The 25007-nt window shown below is 37.6% G+C and overlaps 1 protein-coding gene and 1 pseudogene across 1 annotated transcript; one reads left to right on the top strand and one right to left on the bottom strand.

Annotated features, from left to right (window-relative positions):
* Window positions 1-2691: 2691 nt before the first annotated feature.
* LOC148191571 (pectinesterase 2-like) lies at window positions 2692-6738 on the bottom strand (annotated as a pseudogene).
* A 3835-nt stretch (window positions 6739-10573) lies between these two features.
* On the top strand, window positions 10574-12476 carry LOC148191570 (uncharacterized). Its single transcript, XM_088100589.1, has 3 exons — window positions 10574-10809; window positions 10939-11536; window positions 12426-12476. Exons 1-3 carry the CDS (start codon window positions 10574-10576, stop codon window positions 12474-12476), a joined length of 885 nt encoding a protein of 294 aa, XP_087956715.1.
* Window positions 12477-25007: the final 12531 nt, after the last annotated feature.

The following is a 25007-nucleotide window of genomic DNA, read 5'->3' as shown; positions in this document are numbered from 1 at the left end:
TCAAGTCCGTCCTACCTTTTTTAAAAAGTTCAATGTGGTCCCAACTTGTGAAAAAAGTGTACAATTAAATCCTTTTTGGTCACGGCGTTAAATATCTAACGATGAAACTGCTCCTCTGGATTAAACTTTATGAGCTGTTCATTTTTTCTCTTACGTGGCATGGTGACGTGTCAATTTTGAATTTAAAAAAAAAAATTTTGTTGACACATCATCTTCTTCTTCCACCTCCACCAATCCTAAATTTAGGGTTTCTTCTCTCACATCCTTGGAGAGGTACCTGAGGTCCTCTGGCAAACCATTTGCAGTGAGGATTTTCTTCTTGCCAATTCTGTCAGGACCCACAAACAGTACCTGATTTTCTTCTTGCCTCTGATTTGAGTTCAATATTTGATTTCTTAGTTTCTTTCAACATTTGTGCTACTTCTCGCTCGCAGTTCTGCATACATTGTGGGCAACAAACTGATACAGCATCAGGATCTACGTTCTTAGAGCCACGCCTCAATGGAGAGATTGTTGTAGTTGGCAAGGTCTTTAACGGGGATAAAGACCGGTGAAACAAAATCAAAAAAAGAACAGAAACAAAACAGAGTTAACATATCATATAAGATTCATTTACCAACTACAATCCCAAGTTCAATCAATTCCATGAAAGAAAATGCTTTATCTCCATTCCATTAAACACGAAACACTAATCTTTATCATTTAATATGATCTTGCTATGGAATAACCAGGGAAATAAGATTTTGGAGAGAGATCATCGGAGTTGGATGGAAATGGAGGTGGGAGCTGGCGGAATCAGAGAGGGAGGGAGAGGCGTGCTTGGAAAGCTGGTGGGTTTTGTGGGGAGGAGAGGAGAGAGAGGGGAGGAAGAAGGAGACGGCGGCACATGACTCTGAGTGTCGTGGTGGACAAAGGAGTGGAGGGAAGAAACCCTAAATTCACGATTGGTGGAGGTGGAAGATGAACCTGATGTGGACTTTAATGAAAATCACAAGTTTATCCCTTATGCAACCACGTTATAAACCTAAACAGCCACGTTGCACAGATCACTCCACGCTGTCAGCTGGATCGTTAAATATTTAACGCCGTGACCAAAAAGGATTTAATTGGACACTTTTTTCACAACTTGGGACCACATTGAACTTTTTAAAAAAGGTAGGACGAACTTGAACATTTCCCTTATAAAGAGGGATAAAAAGAGGTATTAAGCCATAAAATATAGTTAATGTGATTTATTGCATAGTATATTAATCTTTAAATTATACAATTAAATTGTAAAACATTACAACTCTAATTAAAATATATTTTAAGAAAAATAATATCAATATAAATCAATTTGGTCTTATTTAATCTAAGTAAAAATATTAATTTATTCTTTTAAAAACTAAATATGTTTTTTAGTTTTTTTATGTATAAAAAGTATTATAATAATACATTGCTGTTAAATTTAGTGAACTATTTTATTACTAAACTGTACTTTTAACCATAAACTTATTATAAATTAAATAATATTTTGTCATTGAACTGTAATATTATAAATTAGGTTGATTTATTTTACATACATCAATGCAAAAAGTTTTCATTTTTACAATAACTAATAATTAAACTATACACGAAGTTGATTCTTAAGTAAAAAACTATTATAAATACTTAATTATTTAAAAATGTATATTTCTCACATAGAGCTGTCAAAACGGTTAACCCGACTCGACCCACCATAGGTTGGTCACTTAGTGAACCAACCTAACTCAGCTGACTTATTAGCGAGCTAAAAAAATTCAAACCCACCATATATTGGTGGGTTAAACGGGTTGACTCACTAACTTACTTAATTATAATTTGTTTTTAAAATTAAAAAAGATAATTTTTTTAATTCAAATTTAAATAAATTTCACTCTAAAATAATGTTAAACTCCAAATACAATTCAAAATAATAAAAAAAATATCATACAATCGAAGCGTAATCCAAAAACAAACACAAAAGACGAACAAATAAATTTTTAATATTAATAATTTTTGTATCACTCTTCCATTTATAATATTAGAGTCTAGAAACATCTTTTTTTATGCTCATCTACAATATAATAAAAAAAATGCTAACTAATAATATTGAAACATAAAATAATAAATAATTAAATTAAATTAAATTAGGTGGGTTGATGAGCCAACCTGACTCACCACGAGTTCAATCAGGAAAATTAACCTGAAATTTTTTTTTAAACTTAACCCAACTCAAACCCATAATGAACCAGATTAACTCGTGGGTTACAACCCATTACATCGATATATTCCAACATTAGTCCAATCTAACATATAACTTCAACTTGTCTTTAAAAAATACGTCTAATTGTATTGAGTGATACGATGGATAAGAGATTACAAACATACTGTTACAAATATTAGTTTCAAATACTTACAAAATTTATTCCCTTTTAATTTATATATATTTTGAAAGTAATATGATTTTACTGTTTTTTTTATTAAGAACAAAAAAATATGTACATTTTTAGAAAAATATACAATATAAAAAACTGCAAGTAAATAAAACATTAACACAAAATAAAATGAAATCAATCCAACTAAATAACATTTATTGATCCATTAAATGAAGATATCTCTTCTTATATCGAGAAACATTCAGAAATTAAACAACAACCATATATTAAAATCATAAGTGTAGAAAAAGACATATTATAACAAATAAATGGATATATTAAAATCACTGCTTCTTCCTTGAGCAGTGATTGTGTTGACTTTATTTGTAGGGTTTCTTTCATATAGGTTACAGGTTTGGAACACCACAGCTGCATTACCAAAGATGAAGTCAACTGTGCCATATATGTCACATTCTCTATAGAACTGTCTATCAGAATACACATACAGCGTGTCTTGATAACCTTCAAAGCTGCATCTGTAGAATACAGATAGGTCTGATCCAGAACGCAGTGCAACAGCTTGGTGATTTGCTGCACCAGCAGTGTTTCTAAACGTGATGTCTTGTGCTATAAATCCATCTCCAACAACAGCTGCAAAAGTTATATATGATATTAAATGCTTCATCCTTGGATAACTCTTTTTTATCAACAAGAAATTGGTAAACCAGATGCGATCAGTAACTAATTAAGAAAAGTTTATTGTTTTTGCTTACCAACAGTTGCTGAACGAAAGGTCGTGTGCCCCTCCAACACTTTTGCTGTTATAATATATTAATATTATAATATTGCAAAAGTTAACGTGTAGTTTAAAAACATTAAATTGTGAGTTTGATTTTTGGATTTCAATGTTCAACTTTTTTTTTAATTAAATTATTTATGATTTTTTAATTTTTTTTTTATTTTTTTATTCTTTTTAGCTTTATAAATAGGGAGTTTCTCCTCCATTCCAAAACACACCAAATTCAGTCTTTTTCATTTTTCTCTTTTCTGAGTTTCATTCTTTAGCTCTTTTTCTCTTCTAAAATTATTTTGGGTTATTTTTATACTCTTTTGAGAGATCCTTGCTAGTTTTGAGATCCTCAGAAATATTCTGGGAAGTTCCTGTTGTATCCTGGGGGACTTGCGCAACACATCGCGGATAAGTCCTTAAGGACAGTGACTCTACACGCCTCAGGAAATTATGTTCGTGATTCTGTCAGCCCTTTTACAATAATCTTAAGGACTTATGACTGACGTCAACAACATGCCTTTCGGAGAGCCAAACCATTGTTCTTGGAACCCAAACGGTCTTTGCAAAATCACTTACGGACGTGTCTAAAATTGAGGTTTCCTCTGGACAGAACTTCCGACGCTGGCAAGAACGCGTTTCCACCCTTTTAGACATATATGGAGTTGTTGCTGCTCCAAAAAGGTATGTACACAAACCTGATCACAAAATGAAAAATAATTTTCTTAAATCCCGTCCCAATGAATCTAAACCCACCTGGCATAGAGTGAGAAACGACAATCCTCCTAGGGCAAATATAGCCAAAGGAGATGACACTATTGCTACGGTTGTTTCTCAAGTAAATATGATGACCAATGTGAGCAAATGGGTGGTAGACTTTGGTGCTACCAGGCATATTTGTGCAAACAGAAGTGCCTTTACCTCTTACACTAGTGTAGGGGATGGAGAAGAACACGTCTACCTCGGTGATTCCAGCAGCACTCCTGTTCTAGGAAAAGGAAAAGTTCTTCTCAGACTCACATCTGGAAAGACTCTGGCCTTGAGTGATGTGCTACATGTGCCATCATTCAGAGTTAATTTAATCTATGTAGCACTGTTGGGAAAGGTGGGGGTTAAAGTGTCATTTGAGTATTACAAGATCATTATGACAAAAAATAATGTTTTCATGGGGAAGGGATGTTGTGATCAAGGACTCTTCATTCTAAATGTTTCTGAAAATATTAATGAATCAAGTTCTTCTGCTTATATTGTTGACTCGTATGATATATGGCATGCTAGATTAGAACATGTGAATTCCTCTTATGTTTTGAAATTACAACGACTAGGATTGATTAATATGCATGATAAACAGAGTAGTAAATGTGATATATGTGTAGAATCTAAATTAACAAAGAAAACATGTTTTTTTGTAGAACGCCAAACTGAGTTGTTAGGGTTAATTCATACTAATCTAGCTGATATGAAACAAACCATGTCTAGAGGAGGTAAATATTATTTTGTGACCTTTATAGATGATTACTCTAGATACACCAAAGTTTACTTAATCAAACATAAAGATAAAGCCTTTGATGTGTTTTTAACCTACAAAGCAGAAGTAGAAATTAGTTGAATAAGAAAATTAAGAGGATTAGATCAGATAGAGGTGGTGAGTATGTACTGTTTAATGAATTTTTTGTTAAACAAGGAATTATTCATGAAGTGACCCCACCATATTCACCTTAGTCTAATGGAGTAGCTGAGAGAAAAAATAGAACCCTTAAGAAAATGATGAATGTTATGCTTGTTAGTTCTGGTGCACCTAATAACCTTTGGGGAGAAGCTTTGCTTACTGCATGTTTTTTACAAAATAGAATACCCCATAAGAAAACCGGTAAAACTCTTTATGAGTTGTAGAAAGGTTACCAACCTAACCTTAAATATCTAAGAGTGTGGGGGTGCCTAGCTAAGGTAATGTTACCTGATCCTAAGAAAAGGAAAATAGGCTCTAAAACTTGTGATTATGTTCTTAGGTTATGCTGAACATAGTGCTGCCTATAGGATTGTGGGGGTGTATTATGATTGATAAACCTCTAACACACGTCAATTGTCTTTGGTTCATATAGTTTACTATACCAACTACACTGTGTGTTAAATATCTCAATCTAAGACTGGTTCATATAGCTTGCTATACCAGCTCTTATGCATTACATCCTATGAGATCCAGAATAAAAGTTTCTTATCTTTCTTTTAGTGTTTGAACTATTTGAGTAAAAGAATTTTCTTTCAACTTCTTTTGCAATATGTGGGGGATTGTTATAATATATTAATATTATATTATTGTAAAAGTTAATGTGTGGTTTAAAACCATTAAATTGTGAGCTTGATTTTTGGAATGTTGGGTGGTAACGTTCATTTTCTTTCAACGTTCAAATTTTTTTTTAATTAAATCATTTATGATTTTTTAATTTCTTTTATTTTCTTTATTCTTTCTAGCTCTATAAATAGGGAGCTCCTCCTTCATTCCAAAACACACCAAATTCAGTCTTTCTCATTCTCCTTTTTTCTGAGTTTCCTTCTTTAGCTTTTTTTCTCTTCTAAAATTATTCTGGGTTATTTTTATACTCTTTTGAGAGATCCTTACTAGTTCTGAGATTCTCAGAAATATTTTGGAAAGTTTCTGTTGTATCCTGAGAGACTTGCGCAACACACCGCGGATAAGTCCTTAAGGACAATGACTCTACACGCCTGAAGAAATTTTGTTCGTGATTCTGTCAGCCCTTTTACAACATTTGCTACATGTGATTATGGTCTTTCCAATCCCATCACCCACCAACATTATATTCTTTGCTTTTATCTTGTTCATTGTACACTCCACCCTTCACATATATTACATACCTTCCGCTGCTACTCACTGGTGCGTCATTTATGACTGCACTAACTGTTGTGTACTTTCCAGAACCATCTTTTGCCACCACTACGTTGGCCTTAGAAGCTGGAGAAGAAGCTTGCAACAATTTCCTGTCACCTGGCTTCACCCATGTTGGAAACCCATCTTTGTAACTTGGTTCTTCATAGTCAACCTTATTAAGAGCCAAAGTGTTGCGCAACAACTGTGTAACATTGTTGGACATGAAAGAGAGAACATAGTCTTGAACCCCAAGCTCGTAGAACCCAGCTTTGCATGTCTCAAGGTTAGTGAGAGCTGTGCTGAGCCATGTTTGAGTATCAACATGGGAGCTCTTGGTGTTAGGGTCAGGTTTTGTTGATTTTAAGGATGGTGTGTTCATAAAGTTCAACACAATCAGTCCAGGCAACTGTTTCACGTGGATTACGGCATTTTGAAGCCAGTGAAAGAGTGTTAGCATGGGCTATAAGTGCACGTTCTTGAACAAGTTGAAGTGAAAGTTGGAGGAAATCAGATATTTGGTTGATTTATTTGTATTGGTGAGTGGGGCTGTTGGTCAAGAAATACTCACATGGTTGAGGATTTGGGGTTTGGTTGCACCAAAGTTGAACACCAATCCCAGAATAACTAGAAACGAAAGAAGAAAGTAAGAAAGAAACTAAGAGTGTGATGTACAAGTTAAAAGTTGACATGGTTTCTGGTTTATTATCCTTCTTGGCTTTAATGGCTTACTTGGATTATGATGGATTGTGTTTCATGTTGTATATTTGGTGTCCATTTATAGAGGAAAAAGCTCTGTGATTTTCCAAATCCTTTTTCTCAGTTTAGTAGTTTGTGCTTGTGATTTTTGACCTTCACCATGCATGCATGGGAAAGTCAGTAATGATCCAAATTAATTGTCTGCCTTAGATTCTACTGTAATGAAAACGGAATCTTCCACCATTTTCTCTTAGTTTGTTCTCAACTGTTTCATTCAGAACAGACTTATAACTCTACGGAACTATTAAGATCGAAACAATGGACGATTTTGTTGCCATATTTAGAACTGAAAAAAACATACTTTGACCGTCAACTTGCAGCCTATCACTGCCAAAATAAGAATCAATACGATATATATTTCACACTACTGCGACAACAATAAATATATATTTAAAATATGAAATATAGATAAAAAAAATATAAATTAAAGTGTTATCAACTAAACTATGAAAAAGTAACTATTTTTGCACAATGTTAAAATTAAGTTATTAAAAGACAGTTCAGTGTACTATTTGAATTAGTGTAGAAGTTGGAAGAGAAATACATAATGTAAAACCCTATATAATTAGCAATAATAATTCTGTGTTAAATCAAATTAATGCACACTATAATCAATGCTTATCTCATTAAAGCCCACTTCAAATATGCTTTTCCCTCTGCTGTGCACTGAAAAACCGTGCCACATCATTCTCTGAAACACGCACCACGTCACACACTCAGTGCATTAAAAACGCACCAAGCGCTGCATGCACGCATGCCATCTGTCACGTTAGAAGCTTCTAAAAGCTGTAGTGGGATCCAGGTGGCAGTGCGGGAGTGCACGACCGTTTGACGAGGAAGAGAAAATGATTTCTCTGAAAACACTTCACTCCATTCTATGCATTCACCTTCTTCCTCACGAAACCCTGGCCATTTCTCAACTTCTCTCTAAAACCTTTCATCTTCTCTCTAAGATAACTCACCATCAACATCTCTGCTTCCATTTCAGAAACCGTAGGATCGTTCACGGTGTCGTGAGCTTTCACTGGAACCGAACATATTAGAATTCTGCATCCGGTAAGCTTTCAAACCCTAGAAACCCTTTTCTGAGTTGCATGCGAACTTGATGCAGCTGCATGTTAGAATATACACTAAGTTCTCCTTCGTTCTTTTTGGTTAGAGTTAGTGAAACACTTGAGAATCACGTTGCGGGTAGGAAATTTTGTTGGGACAAGTTAACAAACGTTCGCGTAGGGAGTTCACTGCTAGACCAGGTAAGGGGAGCTTATATGTTTAATTTATACTGTATGTTATATGTTCTGATTTTGCATGTATAATAAATCTGAAGTTTGAGCTGTTATGGAAGATTACTGATATCTGATATGATTTCTGGTTTTGGTTGATCTGTCATGAACAAGCACTGTTTGTATGTATTATATATGTGTTGATTTTGATTGAAATGCATGTTGATTTGGTTACGTATGAATGGAGTATGGTTATTGTATAGTTGGAATGATTAAAATGTTGAGATCTATATGATGATGATATTTAAGGTGAATTAAATCTGGAATGAAAGTTATAAAGTTTATAAATTTGAAATCTGGAAAATTCTGTTAAGGTTGAAAAATCTGAAATTTTAAATCTCCCCTTTTATAAATGACGCTCGTCATCGTACGGTCATAGACCGCTCGATTTTCCTTAAAATAATTAGAATGGGATTCCTTCATTTGGAAAGAATTCTGCTCGTGAACGAGCGTCCCCAATTGAATGTCTGAGCGTTCGGGCAACTTAGATGTTTATAAATATTTGAAACTTTATAAATAAGTAACGCTCAGTCTTATACTGAGCGTTCGTCCTAAAGAGCGCTCAATTCCATATTGAGCGTTCGTCCTAAAGAGCGCTCGGTTCCATATTGAGCGTTCGTCCTAAAGAGCGCTCGGCCTTTTGCCAAGCGTTCGTCATGATTTGTGCTCGGTCATATACCGAGCGTTCGCTTTAATAAAGAGTTCGGTCTTAAACCGAACGTTCGTCATTTTCTTTAATTCCTTACCAAACGTAAATAGCGTTCGTCCAAACATTTGAAAATTTTATATTTTGCGCGTCCGGTCTTTGAATGGTAGCCTGTTCCTTCCGAATACAAAGTTCCTTATATATTCAAGTATTCTCTTTAATGTCTATTCATCTAAATTGAGATAATCTGACTTCTTAGTATTTAAAAATATTCTGGAGTTGATCTTTTATTCTGAAGTCTTTGAGATTTTAAGAAGTTCTTTTAAATCCAGTTTTAAAGTACGTCCTCTTCCTTCAGAAAGTTGAACGTCCGTCTTTTTCAGAGAGTGGAACAAAGAATGAAAATATTATAAACATGAAATGTTAAGATGTTCGAACACTGTATTAATGAATTATACGATTGTGGAATTTGAACGAGCGTTCCAAGGAGGAACGTCTCAGATGTGTTGAATGTGAAATTTGGTAAAGTATGAACCTGGATAAGTTAAGCCTCGCGGTCCATCCTGATATTCCGTGATACGCCTCTTCAAGTAGAAGAGGGTATTCATGCGTGGAAATGGCAGGAGGCCCTAGTCCATTGAGTACTTCGGACAGATAGGGTTAACCTCGAGTGGCAGCTGGGAGATTTGATCAGTTACTACACCACTCGGGTGCAAGGACGCTTGTAACTACATGGTTCATACAGTCCGGACGGTCTGTCTTATTTACGTATTTCTGTGATTTTTATTGGATAAGTTACATGCTGTATGTGTGAATTGAAATGTAAATGTATGTGTTGATTGTATAAATTAAATATTATAAGCTTACCCTTGCATTTCCATTGTGTTGTCTACTGTCCATGTACTTTCGTCTTGTCAAAATGCAATGATCATCCGTTGTGGATGTGAGCAGATGGTGGTGCATCCCTTGAGCAAATGCTGGAAGAAGAAAATTTGGATGAAGCTAATCTGGTGGAAGTTGAAGTAAAGGCAGAGCCTTAGAGTGCTCGTTAGATCAGGACTGTAAATGTTAGTGTAGTTTGAACGTTCGGCCAAGTATTTTGTTAGGCCGTTCGTATTAATCTTATATTCCTCTATTTTGACGTACGTTGTTTTATATATCAAAGAACGTTCGTTCCAGGTTTTCCCTTGTATGCGTTATGCGCGTTCTTTTGTACTGATGCCGTTTGGCTTTTAATCCTGATTAATGCAAAGACTGTTTATGTTACTGTTAATTGTAATTAATTCTCAATTATGGTAATTACTGTATTTTGGGATGTTACATTAGTGGTATCAGAGCAGTTTTGTTCTTTTAAGGAACACTGTAGGTTATGAGTGCACTACGTTTTTGCTGTGTGCTTATTATGTGTTAATGAGTTATTGTTTTAACTCTTGAACTTTACTAACGCTCGTTTTTCTCTGATCCAGAGAACTAATGGCGCCTAGACTTCCTCCTCCTCCCCAACCGAATGAGTCCGATACGTCCAGCAACACTAGGTTGTTGGAAACCGTGGTTGAAAGGCTGCATCAACAGAACACAACGTTGCTAGAGCAGAACGCCACCCTGATGCAACAAAACCAAGCTGCTATGCAAGGTTTGGAGGCCTCGCGTGTCAATTCTGAGAACACGCAAAGGCAATTAATGGATATTCTTGCCGCAACTAGAGGTGCGCCTGGAGCATCTTCTTCAAACGCTGCTCAACCGAATGCTGAATGGAGTTTGGAGAGTTTCCTTCAGCATCACCCTGCCAAGTTTAGTGGGAAGGGTCTACCGGACGAAGCTGACCAGTGGCTGAGGGATATGGAGAGAATTTTCAACGCCAAGAGATGTCCGGATGAAAACCGCTTGGCGTATACAGAGTACTTGCTAACTAGAGAGGCGAGCCACTGGTGGGCGAGCGCCAGAGCCATTCTAACAGACGCTCAACAGCCGGTTACTTGGGAAGTATTTAGAAACAAGTTCTATGAGGAATATTTCCCTGACAGCGTCCGCTTTGCCAAGGAGGTTGAATTTCTGCAGCTCGTCCAAGGAGGAATGTCAGTTTCTGAATATACGAACAAGTTCAAACACTTGATTCGCTTCAATACAATGGCCACTAGTGAGGAGTGGCAGTGCAGAAAATTTGAGAACGGTCTACGCAGTGATCTGAAGGTTGTGATTTCCAGTTTGTGTATCCGAACGTTCCCTGCTATGGTTGAGAGGGCCAAGGTGTTGGAGAAGAACTTGGCAGAGGCGGAACGGCACAAGAAACAGCAAACAGTAAGGGGGCCGATTGTCTCAAGGGGAAATGTGAATCAGAGAGGATCTCCTTACGCTCGTCCAGCAGCCAACACGAGTGGATCTCAAGCCTTGGTTCCTGCCGGACAGTCTGGGCAGCAAGGTAGCGTTGTATGTTACAAGTGTGGAGGGCCACATTATCGTTCGTCATGTCCTCAATTGGTTGGAGTAAAATATTGCACTCGGTGTAGGCGAAATGGCCATCTGGAGAACGAGTGCAACATGGGCGGACGCGCAGTAATGAGGCCGCCGAACGCTGGGAGAAATCAACAAGGAAGAGGTGGTCGAGCCCAAGCTACTGGACGGGTATATGCAATCACTGGAGCGGAGGTAGCGAGCTCAGGTACGCTCGTCACTGGTACCTGCCTAGTTCATGGAATACCTTGCTGTGTGTTATTTGATTCTGGGGCGACGCACTCCTTCATCTCGAAGGCGTGTGTTGAAAAGCTGGGAATTGTGGAGAGAGATATGCAGTTCGACTTGGTGGTATCAACACTAGCGGCTGGAGAGCTTAGGACATCTACCGTGTGCATTAGATGTCCTATTGTGGTTGAGGGGCATAGCTATAAGGTGAACTTAATCTGTTTACCTTTGAAGGACTTGGAAATAATTCTAGGGATGGATTGGTTGGCTGCCAACCACATTCTCATAGATTGTGGCAAGAAGGAGTTAGTATTTCCTGACGAAGATGAAGAATGCGTAGGTGTGACGCTCGGTCAATTAAAAGAAGATATTATGGAGGGCGCGTCTTGCTTCTTGATCATGACGCATGAAGATCAAGAGCTGGGAGATTTGAGGCAAGAACGAACGTCCATTTTGGAAGAGTTTCAGGACGTTTTTCCAGAAGAAATACCAGGGTTGCCTCCTGTTCGGGAAGTTGAATTCACCATTGATTTGGTGACCACGACAGCCCCTATATCTGTTCAACCATACCGTATGGCGCCTGCAGAGTTGGTTGAACTCAAAAAGCAGATTGAAGAACTGATGGAGAAGCAATTCATAAGGCCGAGCGTATCACCCTGGGGAGCGCCTGTGCTCTTAGTGAAGAAGAAGGATGGCAGCTCTCGGTTATGTATAGACTACAGGCAATTGAACAAGCTGACCATCAAGAACAAATACCCGTTGCCAAGGATTGATGATTTTTTGGATCAACTGCATGGGGCAACGGTGTTCTCTAAGATTGATTTGCGTTCGGGATATCACCAAATCAGGGTGAAGGAGGACGACATCCAGAAGACTGCTTTCAGGTCGCGTTATGGACACTACGAGTATGTAGTGATGCCATTTGGAGTAACGAACGCTCCTGCAGTGTTTATGGATTATATGAACCGCATCTTCCGGCCATACTTGGACAAGTTTGTGGTCATTTTTATAGATGATATTCTCATCTACTCTAAGACGCAAGCTGAACACGAAGAACACTTGAGGGCAGTGCTGAGCGTGTTGAGGGAAAAGGAGTTGTATGCAAAACTGTCCAAGTGTGAATTCTGGATGAAGGAGGTGCAGTTTCTGGGTCATATTGTGTCCGCTGGAGGGTGATAACAGTTGAAAAACTGTTATTTTCATGCTTAAAAGTGATACTAAAAGCAACCTTTAGACTTAAAAACTAGCTTGAAATCATGCATTTTGTTTATATTTTCAGAAATAAGAGAGCTGGACAGGTTTATGCTTGATTTAAGTGTTTTTGTGCAGGTTTTGAGGTGAATTTGGTGAAAGAAGTGAAGAATAAGAGAGAGGACATTAGAAAAGACAAGAAAGAGTGCAAAAAGGAGAAGTCGAAGGCACCGCTCAGCGGCAAACTACCGCTGAGCGGCACTCAAGAGGTGGCGTTGGAACCGCTGAGGGGCAAATGGCCGCTGAGGGGAAGAAAGAAGACGCGCAATCACCGCTGAGCGGTAAATACCGCTGAGCGGCACTTTTTGGGCTTGGACTTTTGTAATCTTTTGTAACTCTAGATTAGTATATAAGGGCTTGCACGTCCTTTAGTTAGGCATCTTTGGCAGAGACGAGGCAAACACTCTCTCTTTCACCCCTTTGAAGGAGGATCTTGGATGCTCAGGCTACCTCTTCACCTTTATTGGGTTTATTCTTTCATACTTTCATTGTTATTCATCTAGGTTCACCATGAATATGGTGAACTAAACCTTGTATGTTTGTTGGGGAATCAATGTAATCTCTTGAAGCTCTCATATATGGATTTGTTGAATACATCTTTGAATTAAGACATATGCTTTCTTTTCATCATTAGTTAGGGTTTTTCCTCTTTGCTCAATGCTTGCATTGTTTAACTCATTCTAATGCATGATTATTGGTTTTGTTGATACAGACACGTACGGGGAAATCTAGATCCGGGGAATTTCTCCCAATATTTTACTAACAACATTATATTGGTTGCCTTAAGCTCCTGCACTCATGAACTAATCATTAGGAATGCTAGGAATTGTATGAACTATTTGATTAGGGAGAAGCCATCTAGAATGGTACATTAGAGAGTGGCATTAACAATGATGATTTGAAAGAGGAATTCCTAAAATATATGAGAGTGGATGAGATGAAATTGACCCCCAACAACATATTCATTCATTTAATCCATTGAAAGTGTTTATCTTATGTCTTTGCCATTGATCAATTCATGCATACATGTTTATTTTCGTCTTGCATATTAAAATTTCAATTATTGTTTTCTTAAGTCTTAGCTAATCAAGAAATCACATAACTAAACTAGGCCGTGAGTCCTTTGGGAAGAACGATACTTGGTCTTACCAAGTTTTATTACTTGAACGATTCGGTCATACTTGCCGATTGTGAAACAAGTTTGTGACATCATATTTTGGTGCTTACAAATTTGTCCATCAAGTTTTTGGCGCCGTTGCCGGGGACTCGTGGTTTAACTGGTTAATTTGTGTGATTATTGATTATCTTTGACTTTAATTTTGAATTTCTGTTTTTATTTTTTCTGTTTTTATTATTTTATCTTTTTTAGATTTTATTTTTATCCTTTAGGTTAGATTTTATTTTTATCTTTTTAGATTAGATTTTATTTTAATTTCAAATTTTTATTTTATTTTATTTTTCTGTTTATATTTTTCAGTTTGTATTTTATTTGATTTTATTTTTATTTTTTTGTTTTCTGTTTTTCTGTTTTCTGTTTTATTTTTCTGTTTTTCTGTTATTTTATCTTTTAGATTAGATTTTATCTTTTAGGATTAGATTTTATTTGGTTAGATTTTATTTTATCTTTTAGGTTAGATTAGATTTTATTTTATTTTATCTTTTAGGTTAGATTAGATTTTATTTTATTTTATCTTTTAGGTTAGGTTAGATTTTATTTTATCTTTTTAGATTAGGTTAGATTTTATTTTATTTTATTTTATTCTATCTTATCTTCTGAATCTTTTATCTTTTGAATCTATATCTTCTTCTCTATCTTTTTGTGCTAACAAATATTTTCTAGAGTTTTGTGCCTAATGTTTGCAGGATGCAATTCGAACAAGAATTTAATAGGCACTCAATTCTACTAAGGTAATTTCAATCACTGGTGGGATCTCACTCAAGCATGGATGATGATCAATTTTGGCAAGCTGTCGAACAATTTAAGAATCTACCACCACAACAAAGGCAGAAAAAAACCCTCTCTATCGGGAAGAAGGATAACGTTGGAGGAGGCAGTTCAACAGTACATACAGATACCTGATCGTCATCACAAAACCACTCAAGCTGCCGAAGAATTTGATAGGCTGCCACCACAACAATGGCAGCAACAAACCTCTCCATCAGTAAATTTGGATGACACCCAACAATTTTTGAAAAATTTGGAGATGCACCTTCGTTTCATTAGTCAAAAATTGAATGTTAAGGTTAATACTGAAGTTAACCTTAAGGAGGAAGGTCAAGTCATTGTCACTGAAAGTGACAAGATTTTTGCTGAGAAAGAAATAGAGAGAGATGAGGAAAAGATAGAGAGAGAAGAAAAAGAAGAGTTGAGTGAGAAAGATAAAGATGAAGAAAAAGAAAAAGAAGTGGTTGAGAGAGAAGAGAGAAAGAAAATTTGTGTGAAAATAAAGAAGTTGAGGAGAAGAAGAGAAGAGAAGAAAAAAATAAAAGAAAAGAAAAAGAGAAAATTTGGGGAGAGAAAGCGTAAGAAAAAGAAGATGAGAGGAAAGAAGAAGAAATCATATGAAAAATCACATCCTCATCTAAAGAAGAATCATAGGAAGGAAAAGAAATTCAAGTGCTTTATGGAAATCTTCAAGAAATTGGAGATTAAAGTTCCTATGATTGAGACATTGCAACAGGTTCCTGGTTTGATCAAATTTCTGAAGAAGTTCAGTAGAAAGAAGAAAAAGAAGAAGGAACATGAGTTTTACTGGGTCAAGCTAGTGACGTTAAAGAAGCGCTTGCTGGGAGGCAACCCAGTGGATTTAAAAACTTTTGATTTGGTTTTGTAACTTTTAAATTGTGGACATTATTCTGTAAATATTTTGTTGGATCCAGCATCTACTGAAGGATGCTAGGTTTGTAACACCTACTGATGGGTGTTGGTGAGAAAATTTTGCACCTACTGATGGGTGCTGGTAAGTTGGAAACACCTACTGATGGGTGTTGGTGGAATTTGGGTCAGGCTCGTGACGTTAAACAAGCGCTACCTGGGAGGCAACCCAGTTGATTGATTGTTTCTGTTTGTTTGTTTTTAGTTAGGATTTGCATAAGCATTTTTAACATTGAATTGCAGGGAACCTATGAGGGATATGTAGGGAAGGCACGCAGGTCAAGAAAAGAAGGAGAGGAGCACTTCACGAAAGTGCCGCTGAGCGGCAATTACCGCTGAGCGGTACTATCGCAGATGGGCTTAAGTTCCCCTTAGCGGGACCCGAGCCCATTAGGGTGTTTTTAAACCCTAAGCTGCGCAATTTTTCATTTTTTTTTTTCAAGCTCTTCTCTGCACAAACACTCCCACATATCTTCTCCTAGGTTTTCCACATCTTTTCACTCTTCCATCTTAAGAAGATTTCTCTTCCACTCACTTGCTCACTAGTTTTCCATCTAAGTTTGGGGTTGGGAGAGAGCATCATTGAAGGGGCTGATTTCTTCATTGTGGTTTACTAATGCTTAACAATGTATCTTTTGGTTTTGTGAATTATGTTTGATGCAGGGATGGCCTCCTCATCGGGCAAAAAGAATCAAGACTATAAGATCCAAGAAGAAGGAAGATACAGAGGACAGCTCAGATTGATGAGGAGCTGAGATAGCATTTACTGATGAATGCTATCATATGCTTATGCTTTTGTGGTTTAAGTTTTCTGAACTTAGTTATTTTTTTTTTTTTTAGATTAGGGTTTGATGTACTCTATTGACCACCTGGTTTGTTATGATGGTTTGCTATTAACTGTGATTGTGTGATAAGTAATGCTTGATGATGCTTTATGATTGATTGATGTTGAGATGATGTGCACATTAAAATGCTTATACAGGTGATTCACAAGCTTTGTGAACAAATGCATAATATCATGATTGTGATTGTGAAATTAAACAGGATGTGCATGTCAAATGTGAATGAGCTTATATGTGAGGTTTTGAGCTCCAGAGTTGTTATTGTTGAATGCTATTACTTTGAAAGCATGAATGACTTTGCCCAGGTTTTCTATGATTGAATCAATTGCTTGTTTTGCATCATATGATCAAAGGCCGTGTTTTTGAAACCCTTTTTATTGGCCAAATTCATAAAGTTAGCCTTCTAAAAGAGAACACGTTCTGTTCTATCCTTTGAACCCTTAGCCTTAAATATACACTGAACACCCTTGATTGAAAATCTTTACCTTGAGTTAAGTAGAAGATCTTGTGTGGTATTGTTAAATGTTCAAGTTTGGGGTTATTGGGGAAACATGAAAAAGGAAAAAGCATTGAGCTAAGAGCTAAAAAGTAAGAATATGCAAAGAAAAGAAAAGAAAAAGAAGCAAAGCTCAATGCAAATGCAAAAGCAAAGGCAAAAGAAAGTTGGGAATGAATAAGAAGATTGTGTTGTTATGATTTTCTTAACTCAAGGATTTTGTGATCCAGAAAAACCAATTTTCTTGTTAGCCCAGCCACATTATAAGCCATTGAAAAGTCCTTGTGATGATGCATGCTTGTGAATGTATTTGATTGTGGTTAAATGAAAGGCAAAGTTGATTCATGTGACATTGTGATAGTGGAGTGAATGAGTGAAACACTTTACCTCTTATACACTTGTGTGTTGAGTGAAACACTTTACCTAGTGAGGAAATATTCCATAAGCACATGAACATCCATGCTTAATTGATTGATCATTCATGAAAAATAGCATTTGTTGGAATTTAAATGACTTTGTGAACACTAAAGCATGTGCACATCTTGATTTAACTCTTGGTCTTAAGTTTGAGTGAAGTTATTACTTATCTTGAAAAGAGGATTTTGAATGAGTGAACCATCATATGAATTGGTTGGAGATGGAGTTACATTTTGTTTGCTTGAGGACAAGCAAAGTTCTAAGTTTGGGGTTGTGATAACAGTTGAAAAACTGTTATTTTCATGCTTAAAAGTGATACTAAAAGCAACCTTTAGACTTAAAAACTAGCTTGAAATCATGCATTTTGTTTATATTTTCAGAAATAAGAGAGCTGGACAGGTTTATGCTTGATTTAAGTGTTTTTGTGCAGGTTTTGAGGTGAATTTGGTGAAAGAAGTGAAGAATAAGAGAGAGGACATTAGAAAAGACAAGAAAGAGTGCAAAAAGGAGAAGTCGAAGGCACCGCTCAGCGGCAAACTACCGCTGAGCGGCACTCAAGAGGTGGCGTTGGAACCGCTGAGGGGCAAATGGCCGCTGAGGGGAAGAAAGAAGACGCGCAATCACCGCTGAGCGGTAAATACCGCTGAGCGGCACTTTTTGGGCTTGGACTTTTGTAATCTTTTGTAACTCTAGATTAGTATATAAGGGCTTGCACGTCCTTTAGTTAGGCATCTTTGGCAGAAACGAGGCAAACACTCTCTCTTTCACCCCTTTGAAGGAGGATCTTGGATGCTCAGGCTACCTCTTCACCTTTATTGGGTTTATTCTTTCATACTTTCATTGTTATTCATCTAGGTTCACCATGAATATGGTGAACTAAACCTTGTATGTTTGTTGGGGAATCAATGTAATCTCTTGAAGCTCTCATATATGGATTTGTTGAATACATCTTTGAATTAAGACATATGCTTTCTTTTCATCATTAGTTAGGGTTTTTCCTCTTTGCTCAATGCTTGCATTGTTTAACTCATTCTAATGCATGATTATTGGTTTTGTTGATACGGACACGTACGAGGAAATCTAGATCCGGGGAATTTCTCCCAATATTTTACTGACAACATTATATTGGTTGCCTTAAGCTCCTGCACTCATGAACTAATCATTAGGAATGCTAGGAATTGTATGAACTATTTGATTAGGGAGAAGCCATCTAGAATGGTACATTAGAGAGTGGCATTAACAATGATGATTTGAAAGAGGAATTCCTAAAATATATGAGAGTGGATGAGATGAAATTGACCCCCAACAACATATTCATTCATTTAATCCATTGAAAGTGTTTATCTTATGTCTTTGCCATTGATCAATTCATGCATACATGTTTATTTTCGTCTTGCATATTAAAATTTCAATTATTGTTTTCTTAAGTCTTAGCTAATCAAGAAATCACATAACTAAACTAGGCCGTGAGTCCTTTGGGAAGAACGATACTTGGTCTTACCAAGTTTTATTACTTGAACGATTCGGTCATACTTGCCGATTGTGAAACAAGTTTGTGACATCATATTTTGGTGCTTACAAATTTGTCCATCAGAGGGATCTCGGTAGACCCAGCAAAGGTACGAGCGGTTATGGAATGGGAACGTCCGCGTTCAGTCACGGAGGTGAGAAGCTTCGTTGGTCTTGCGGGCTACTATAGGCGTTTCATTGAAGGGTTTTCTAAGATAGTAGCACCACTGACGCAGCTTACAAGGAAAGATCAGCCGTTCGCTTGGACTGACTTGTGCGAGGAGCGTTTCCAAGAGCTAAAAGTGAAGTTGACGAGCGCTCCTGTACTAGTCATTCCGGACACGTCCAAGCCCTTTGAAGTGTACTGTGACGCTTCTCATCAAGGGTTGGGTTGTGTGCTCATGCAAGAGAGGCGGGCGGTAGCGTACGCGTCTCGTCAATTGAAGGTTCATGAGCGTAACTATCCAACACACGACCTGGAATTGGCAGCGGTCGTTTTTGCACTGAAGATTTGGAGGCACTACCTGTACGGATCTACATTCCAAGTCTTCAGTGATCACAAGAGCCTCAAGTACTTATTTGATCAGAAGGAGTTGAACATGAGGCAGAGGCGTTGGTTAGAATTTTTGAAGGACTACGAATTTGAGTTGCTCTATCATCCCGGGAAGGCCAATGTAGTGGCGGACGCCCTAAGCAGGAAGACAGTGCATGTCTCGTTAATGATGGTGAAGGAGCTGCACTTAGTGGAAAGTTTCAGAGATCTAAGGTTGCAGTTTGAGATGGAACCGAACAGTATCAAGTGCTGTAACCTTAGAATATCAAGTAATGTATTTGATCGTATCTGGATGAAGCAACGTGAGGATGAGGAGCTGGTGAAGATCTTTGGCGCGCTCGGTTCAAACAAAGCCAAGGAGTTTAATGCTGGGACGGACGGTATGCTACGTTACCTTGGTAGAACGTGCATTCCTAATGATGGAGAGTTGAAGCGGATTATTTTAGAAGAGGCACATCATAGTCGTCTTAGCATACATCCCGGTATGACTAAGATGTATCAAGACCTCCGGAAATCATTCTGGTGGCCTGGAATGAAGAGTGATGTCGCTCGTTTTGTAGCATCCTGTTTGACGTGTCAACGCGCTAAGGCCGAACACCAACGACCAGGAGGGTTGCTTCAACAGTTGGAAATTCCAGAATGGAAGTGGGATAGCATCTCCATGGACTTCGTGACTCATCTACCACGAACGGTTAGGAATCATGATTCGATTTGGGTGATCGTGGATAGATTGACTAAAAGCGCTCACTTCTTGGCCGTGAATCTGAAGATGTCCATGACAAATTTGGCCAAGTTATATATCAAGGAGATCGTTCGTCTTCATGGAGTGCCTTCAAGCATCATTTCTGACCGAGACACGAGATTCACATCTCGGTTTTGGCAATCATTACAAGGCGAGTTGGGGAGCAAGCTGCAGATGAGTTCAGCATATCATCCGCAAACTGACGGCCAATCCGAACGTACCATCCAGACGCTGGAGGATTTACTGAGGACGTGCGTCCTAGATCACTTAGGCGCATGGGATGAGGTCTTGCCACTGGTGGAGTTCACCTACAACAATAGCTTCTAGTCTAGCATTGGAATGGCGCCGTTTGAAGCTCTCTATGGGAGGAAATGCCGAACGCCACTTTGTTGGTTCCAAGAGGGAGAGAACGTGCTAACTGGACCTGAACTCATCCAGCAAACAACCGAGAAAGTTAAATTGATCCAAGATAGATTGAAGACGTCCTTGAGCAGGCAGAAATCCTATGCGGATAGGAGAAGAAGACCATTGGAGTTTGCTGCAGGAGACCACGTGTTTTTGAGACTAAATCCGATCACTGGAGTAGGGAGAGTCGTTCGTCCAAAGAAGTTGTCTCCCAAGTTCATAGGGCCGTACCAGATTTTAAAGAAGATTGGACCAGTAGCTTATGAACTGACGTTACCTCCTCAACTATCAAATCTGCATCCGGTCTTCCATGTGTCTCAACTTAGGAAGTATATAGCTAATCCCTCTCATGTCTTAGAACTGGAAGATATTCAACTGCGTCCAGACCGAACGTTGGAGTTACAACCAGTCCGCATTGAAGACGTTCGCACCAAGCTGCACAAAGGAAAAGACGTTCGTTTAGTGAAAGTTGTGTGGGACGCTAAAACTGAAGATTCAACGTGGGAGGTGGAGAGTGCAATGAAGGATTTGTATCCGCAATTATTTTCATGTAATTTCTGAATTTTCGAGGACGAAAATTTTTGTAGTTAGGGAGAATGTAAAACCCTATATAATTAGCAATAATAATTCTGTGTTAAATCAAATTAATGCACACTATAATCAATGCTTATCTCATTAAAGCCCACTTCAAATATGCTTTTCCCTCTGCTGTGCACTGAAAAACCGTGCCACATCATTCTCTGAAACACGCACCACGTCACACACTCAGTGCATTAAAAACGCACCAAGCGCTGCATGCACGCATGCCATCTGTCACGTTAGAAGCTTCTAAAAGCTGTAGTGGGATCCAGGTGGCAGTGCGGGAGTGCACGACCGTTTGACGAGGAAGAGAAAATGATTTCTCTGAAAACACTTCACTCCATTCTATGCATTCACCTTCTTCCTCACGAAACCCTGGCCATTTCTCAACTTCTCTCTAAAACCTTTCATCTTCTCTCTAAGATAACTCACCATCAACATCTCTGCTTCCATTTCAGAAACCGTAGGATCGTTCACGGTGTCGTGAGCTTTCACTGGAACCGAACATATTCGAATTCTGCATCCGGTAAGCTTTCAAACCCTAGAAACCCTTTTCTGAGTTGCATGCGAACTTGATGCAGCTGCATGTTAGAATATACACTAAGTTCTCCTTCGTTCTTTTTGGTTAGAGTTAGTGAAACACTTGAGAATCACGTTGCGGGTAGGAAATTTTGTTGGGACAAGTTAACAAACGTTCGCGTAGGGAGTTCACTGCTAGACCAGGTAAGGGGAGCTTATATGTTTAATTTATACTGTATGTTATATGTTCTGATTTTGCATGTATAATAAATCTGAAGTTTGAGCTGTTATGGAAGATTACTGATATCTGATATGATTTCTGGTTTTGGTTGATCTGTCATGAACAAGCACTGTTTGTATGTATTATATATGTGTTGATTTTGATTGAAATGCATGTTGATTTGGTTACGTATGAATGGAGTATGGTTATTGTATAGTTGGAATGATTAAAATGTTGAGATCTATATGATGATGATATTTAAGGTGAATTAAATCTGGAATGAAAGTTATAAAGTTTATAAATTTGAAATCTGGAAAATTCTGTTAAGGTTGAAAAATCTGAAATTTTAAATCTCCCCTTTTATAAATGACGCTCGTCATCGTACGGTCATAGACCGCTCGATTTTCCTTAAAATAATCAGAATGGGATTCCTTCATTTGGAAAGAATTCTGCTCGTGAACGAGCGTCCCCAATTGAATGTCTGAGCGTTCGGGCAACTTAGATGTTTATAAATATTTGAAACTTTATAAATAAGTAACGCTCAGTCTTATACTGAGCGTTCGTCCTAAAGAGCGCTCGGCCTTTTGCCAAGCGTTCGTCATGATTTGTGCTCGGTCATATACCGAGCGTTCGCTTTAATAAAGAGTTCGGTCTTAAACCGAACGTTCGTCATTTTCTTTAATTCCTTACCAAACGTAAATAGCGTTCGTCCAAACATTTGAAAATTTTATATTTTGCGCGTCCGGTCTTTGAATGGTAGCCTGTTCCTTCCGAATACAAAGTTCCTTATATATTCAAGTATTCTCTTTAATGTCTATTCATCTAAATTGAGATAATCTGACTTCTTAGTATTTAAAAATATTCTGGAGTTGATCTTTTATTCTGAAGTCTTTGAGATTTTAAGAAGTTCTTTTAAATCCAGTTTTAAAGTACGTCCTCTTCCTTCAGAAAGTTGAACGTCCGTCTTTTTCAGAGAGTGGAACAAAGAATGAAAATATTATAAACATGAAATGTTAAGATGTTCGAACACTGTATTAATGAATTATACGATTGTGGAATTTGAACGAGCGTTCCAAGGAGGAACGTCTCAGATGTGTTGAATGTGAAATTTGGTAAAGTATGAACCTGGATAAGTTAAGCCTCGCGGTCCATCCTGATATTCCGTGATACGCCTCTTCAAGTAGAAGAGGGTATTCATGCGTGGAAATGGCAGGAGGCCCTAGTCCATTGAGTACTTCGGACAGATAGGGTTAACCTCGAGTGGCAGCTGGGAGATTTGATCAGTTACTACACCACTCGGGTGCAAGGACGCTTGTAACTACATGGTTCATACAGTCCGGACGGTCTGTCTTATTTACGTATTTCTGTGATTTTTATTGGATAAGTTACATGCTGTATGTGTGAATTGAAATGTAAATGTATGTGTTGATTGTATAAATTAAATATTATAAGCTTACCCTTGCATTTCCATTGTGTTGTCTACTGTCCATGTACTTTCGTCTTGTCAAAATGCAATGATCATCCGTTGTGGATGTGAGCAGATGGTGGTGCATCCCTTGAGCAAATGCTGGAAGAAGAAAATTTGGATGAAGCTAATCTGGTGGAAGTTGAAGTAAAGGCAGAGCCTTAGAGTGCTCGTTAGATCAGGACTGTAAATGTTAGTGTAGTTTGAACGTTCGTCCAAGTATTTTGTTAGGCCGTTCGTCTTAATCTTATATTCCTCTATTTTGACGTACGTTGTTTTATATATCAAAGAACGTTCGTTCCAGGTTTTCCCTTGTATGTGTTATGCGCGTTCTTTTGTACTGATGCCGTTTGGCTTTTAATCCTGATTAATGCAAAGACTGTTTATGTTACTGTTAATTGTAATTAATTCTCAATTATGGTAATTACTGTATTTTGGGATGTTACACATAATTATCCATTATTCATTCTTGAAGTCAATCTTCCAAATTACATGTCCAGTATTTAAATTTTAGTTGTTAAACATTAATTGTTGTTTCGATATTAAGAATTTAAAAAAAAGTATATTAATAACTATATTATATTGTTACAAAATATAACACGTTTTATGTTCTATTTATTGGAAAAAAAATATACTACTTTAATAAATACAGTGTGGGCCTAAAAGATGGTTGTATAAAAACAAAATGAGAGTTGCTCCCTGATGGACAAATTTATGAACACCAAAATATGATGTCACAAACTTGTTTTACAATCGGCAAGTATGACCGAATCGTTTCAAGTAATAAACTTGGTAAGACCAAGTATCGTTCTCCCAAAGGACTCACGGCCTAGTTTAGTTATGTGATTTGTTGATTAGCTAGGACTTAAGAACGAAATAATTGGATTTTTAATATGCAAAAGACGAAATTAAACATGTATGCATGAGGTTGATCAATGGCAAAAGCAAAAGACACGCACTTTCAATGAAAGATATATATGAATATGTTGTTGGGGTTCAATTTCATCTTATCCACTCTCATATATTTTAGGAATTCAACATTCAAATCATCATTGTTAATGCCACTCTCTAAAGTACCTTTCAAGAAGGCTTCTCCCTAATTACGAGTTCATACAATTCCTAGCATTCCTAATAATTAGTTCATCAAGTGCAGGAGCTTAAGGCAACCAATATACTTATTGGGAGAAAGATTACATTGATTCCCCAACAAACATACAAGGTTTAGTTCACCATATTCAATGTAAACCTAGATGAACAATAATGAAAGAATGAAAGATAAAACCCTAGAAAGGTGAAGAGGTAGCCTGAGCATCCAAGATCCTCCTTCAAAGGGGTGGAAGAGAGAGTGTTTGTTTCGTCTTTGCCAAAGATACAAACCCTAGGACGTCCTAAAGCTTATATACTATTCTAAAATTACAAAAAGTCTAGGTCCATGCCCATAAGTGTGCCGCTCAGCGGTAAAGTACCGCTCAGCAGTAAGTGCGTGAGTCGTTTCTTCCCCTCAGCGGCCATTTTGCCCCTCAGCGGTCCTCCCGTGAGCTCCTGAGTGCCGCTCAGCGGTAAACTGCCGCTGAGCGGTACTTGCGGCTTCTCCTTTTGCACTTTTTGATGTCTTTTCTGATTCCATCTCTCTCCTTCTTCACTTCTTTCACTAAATTCACCTTAAAACCTGCACAAAAACACTGAAATCAAGCATAAACCTGTCCAGCTCTATTATTTAT

This window comes from Vigna umbellata, chromosome 10 (assembly GCF_029865625.1).
Source record: "Vigna umbellata cultivar VRB3 chromosome 10, Vumbellata_1.0, whole genome shotgun sequence".
Taxonomy (NCBI): Eukaryota; Viridiplantae; Streptophyta; class Magnoliopsida; order Fabales; family Fabaceae; genus Vigna; species Vigna umbellata.
This window is presented reverse-complemented; position numbering and strand designations above follow the sequence as displayed.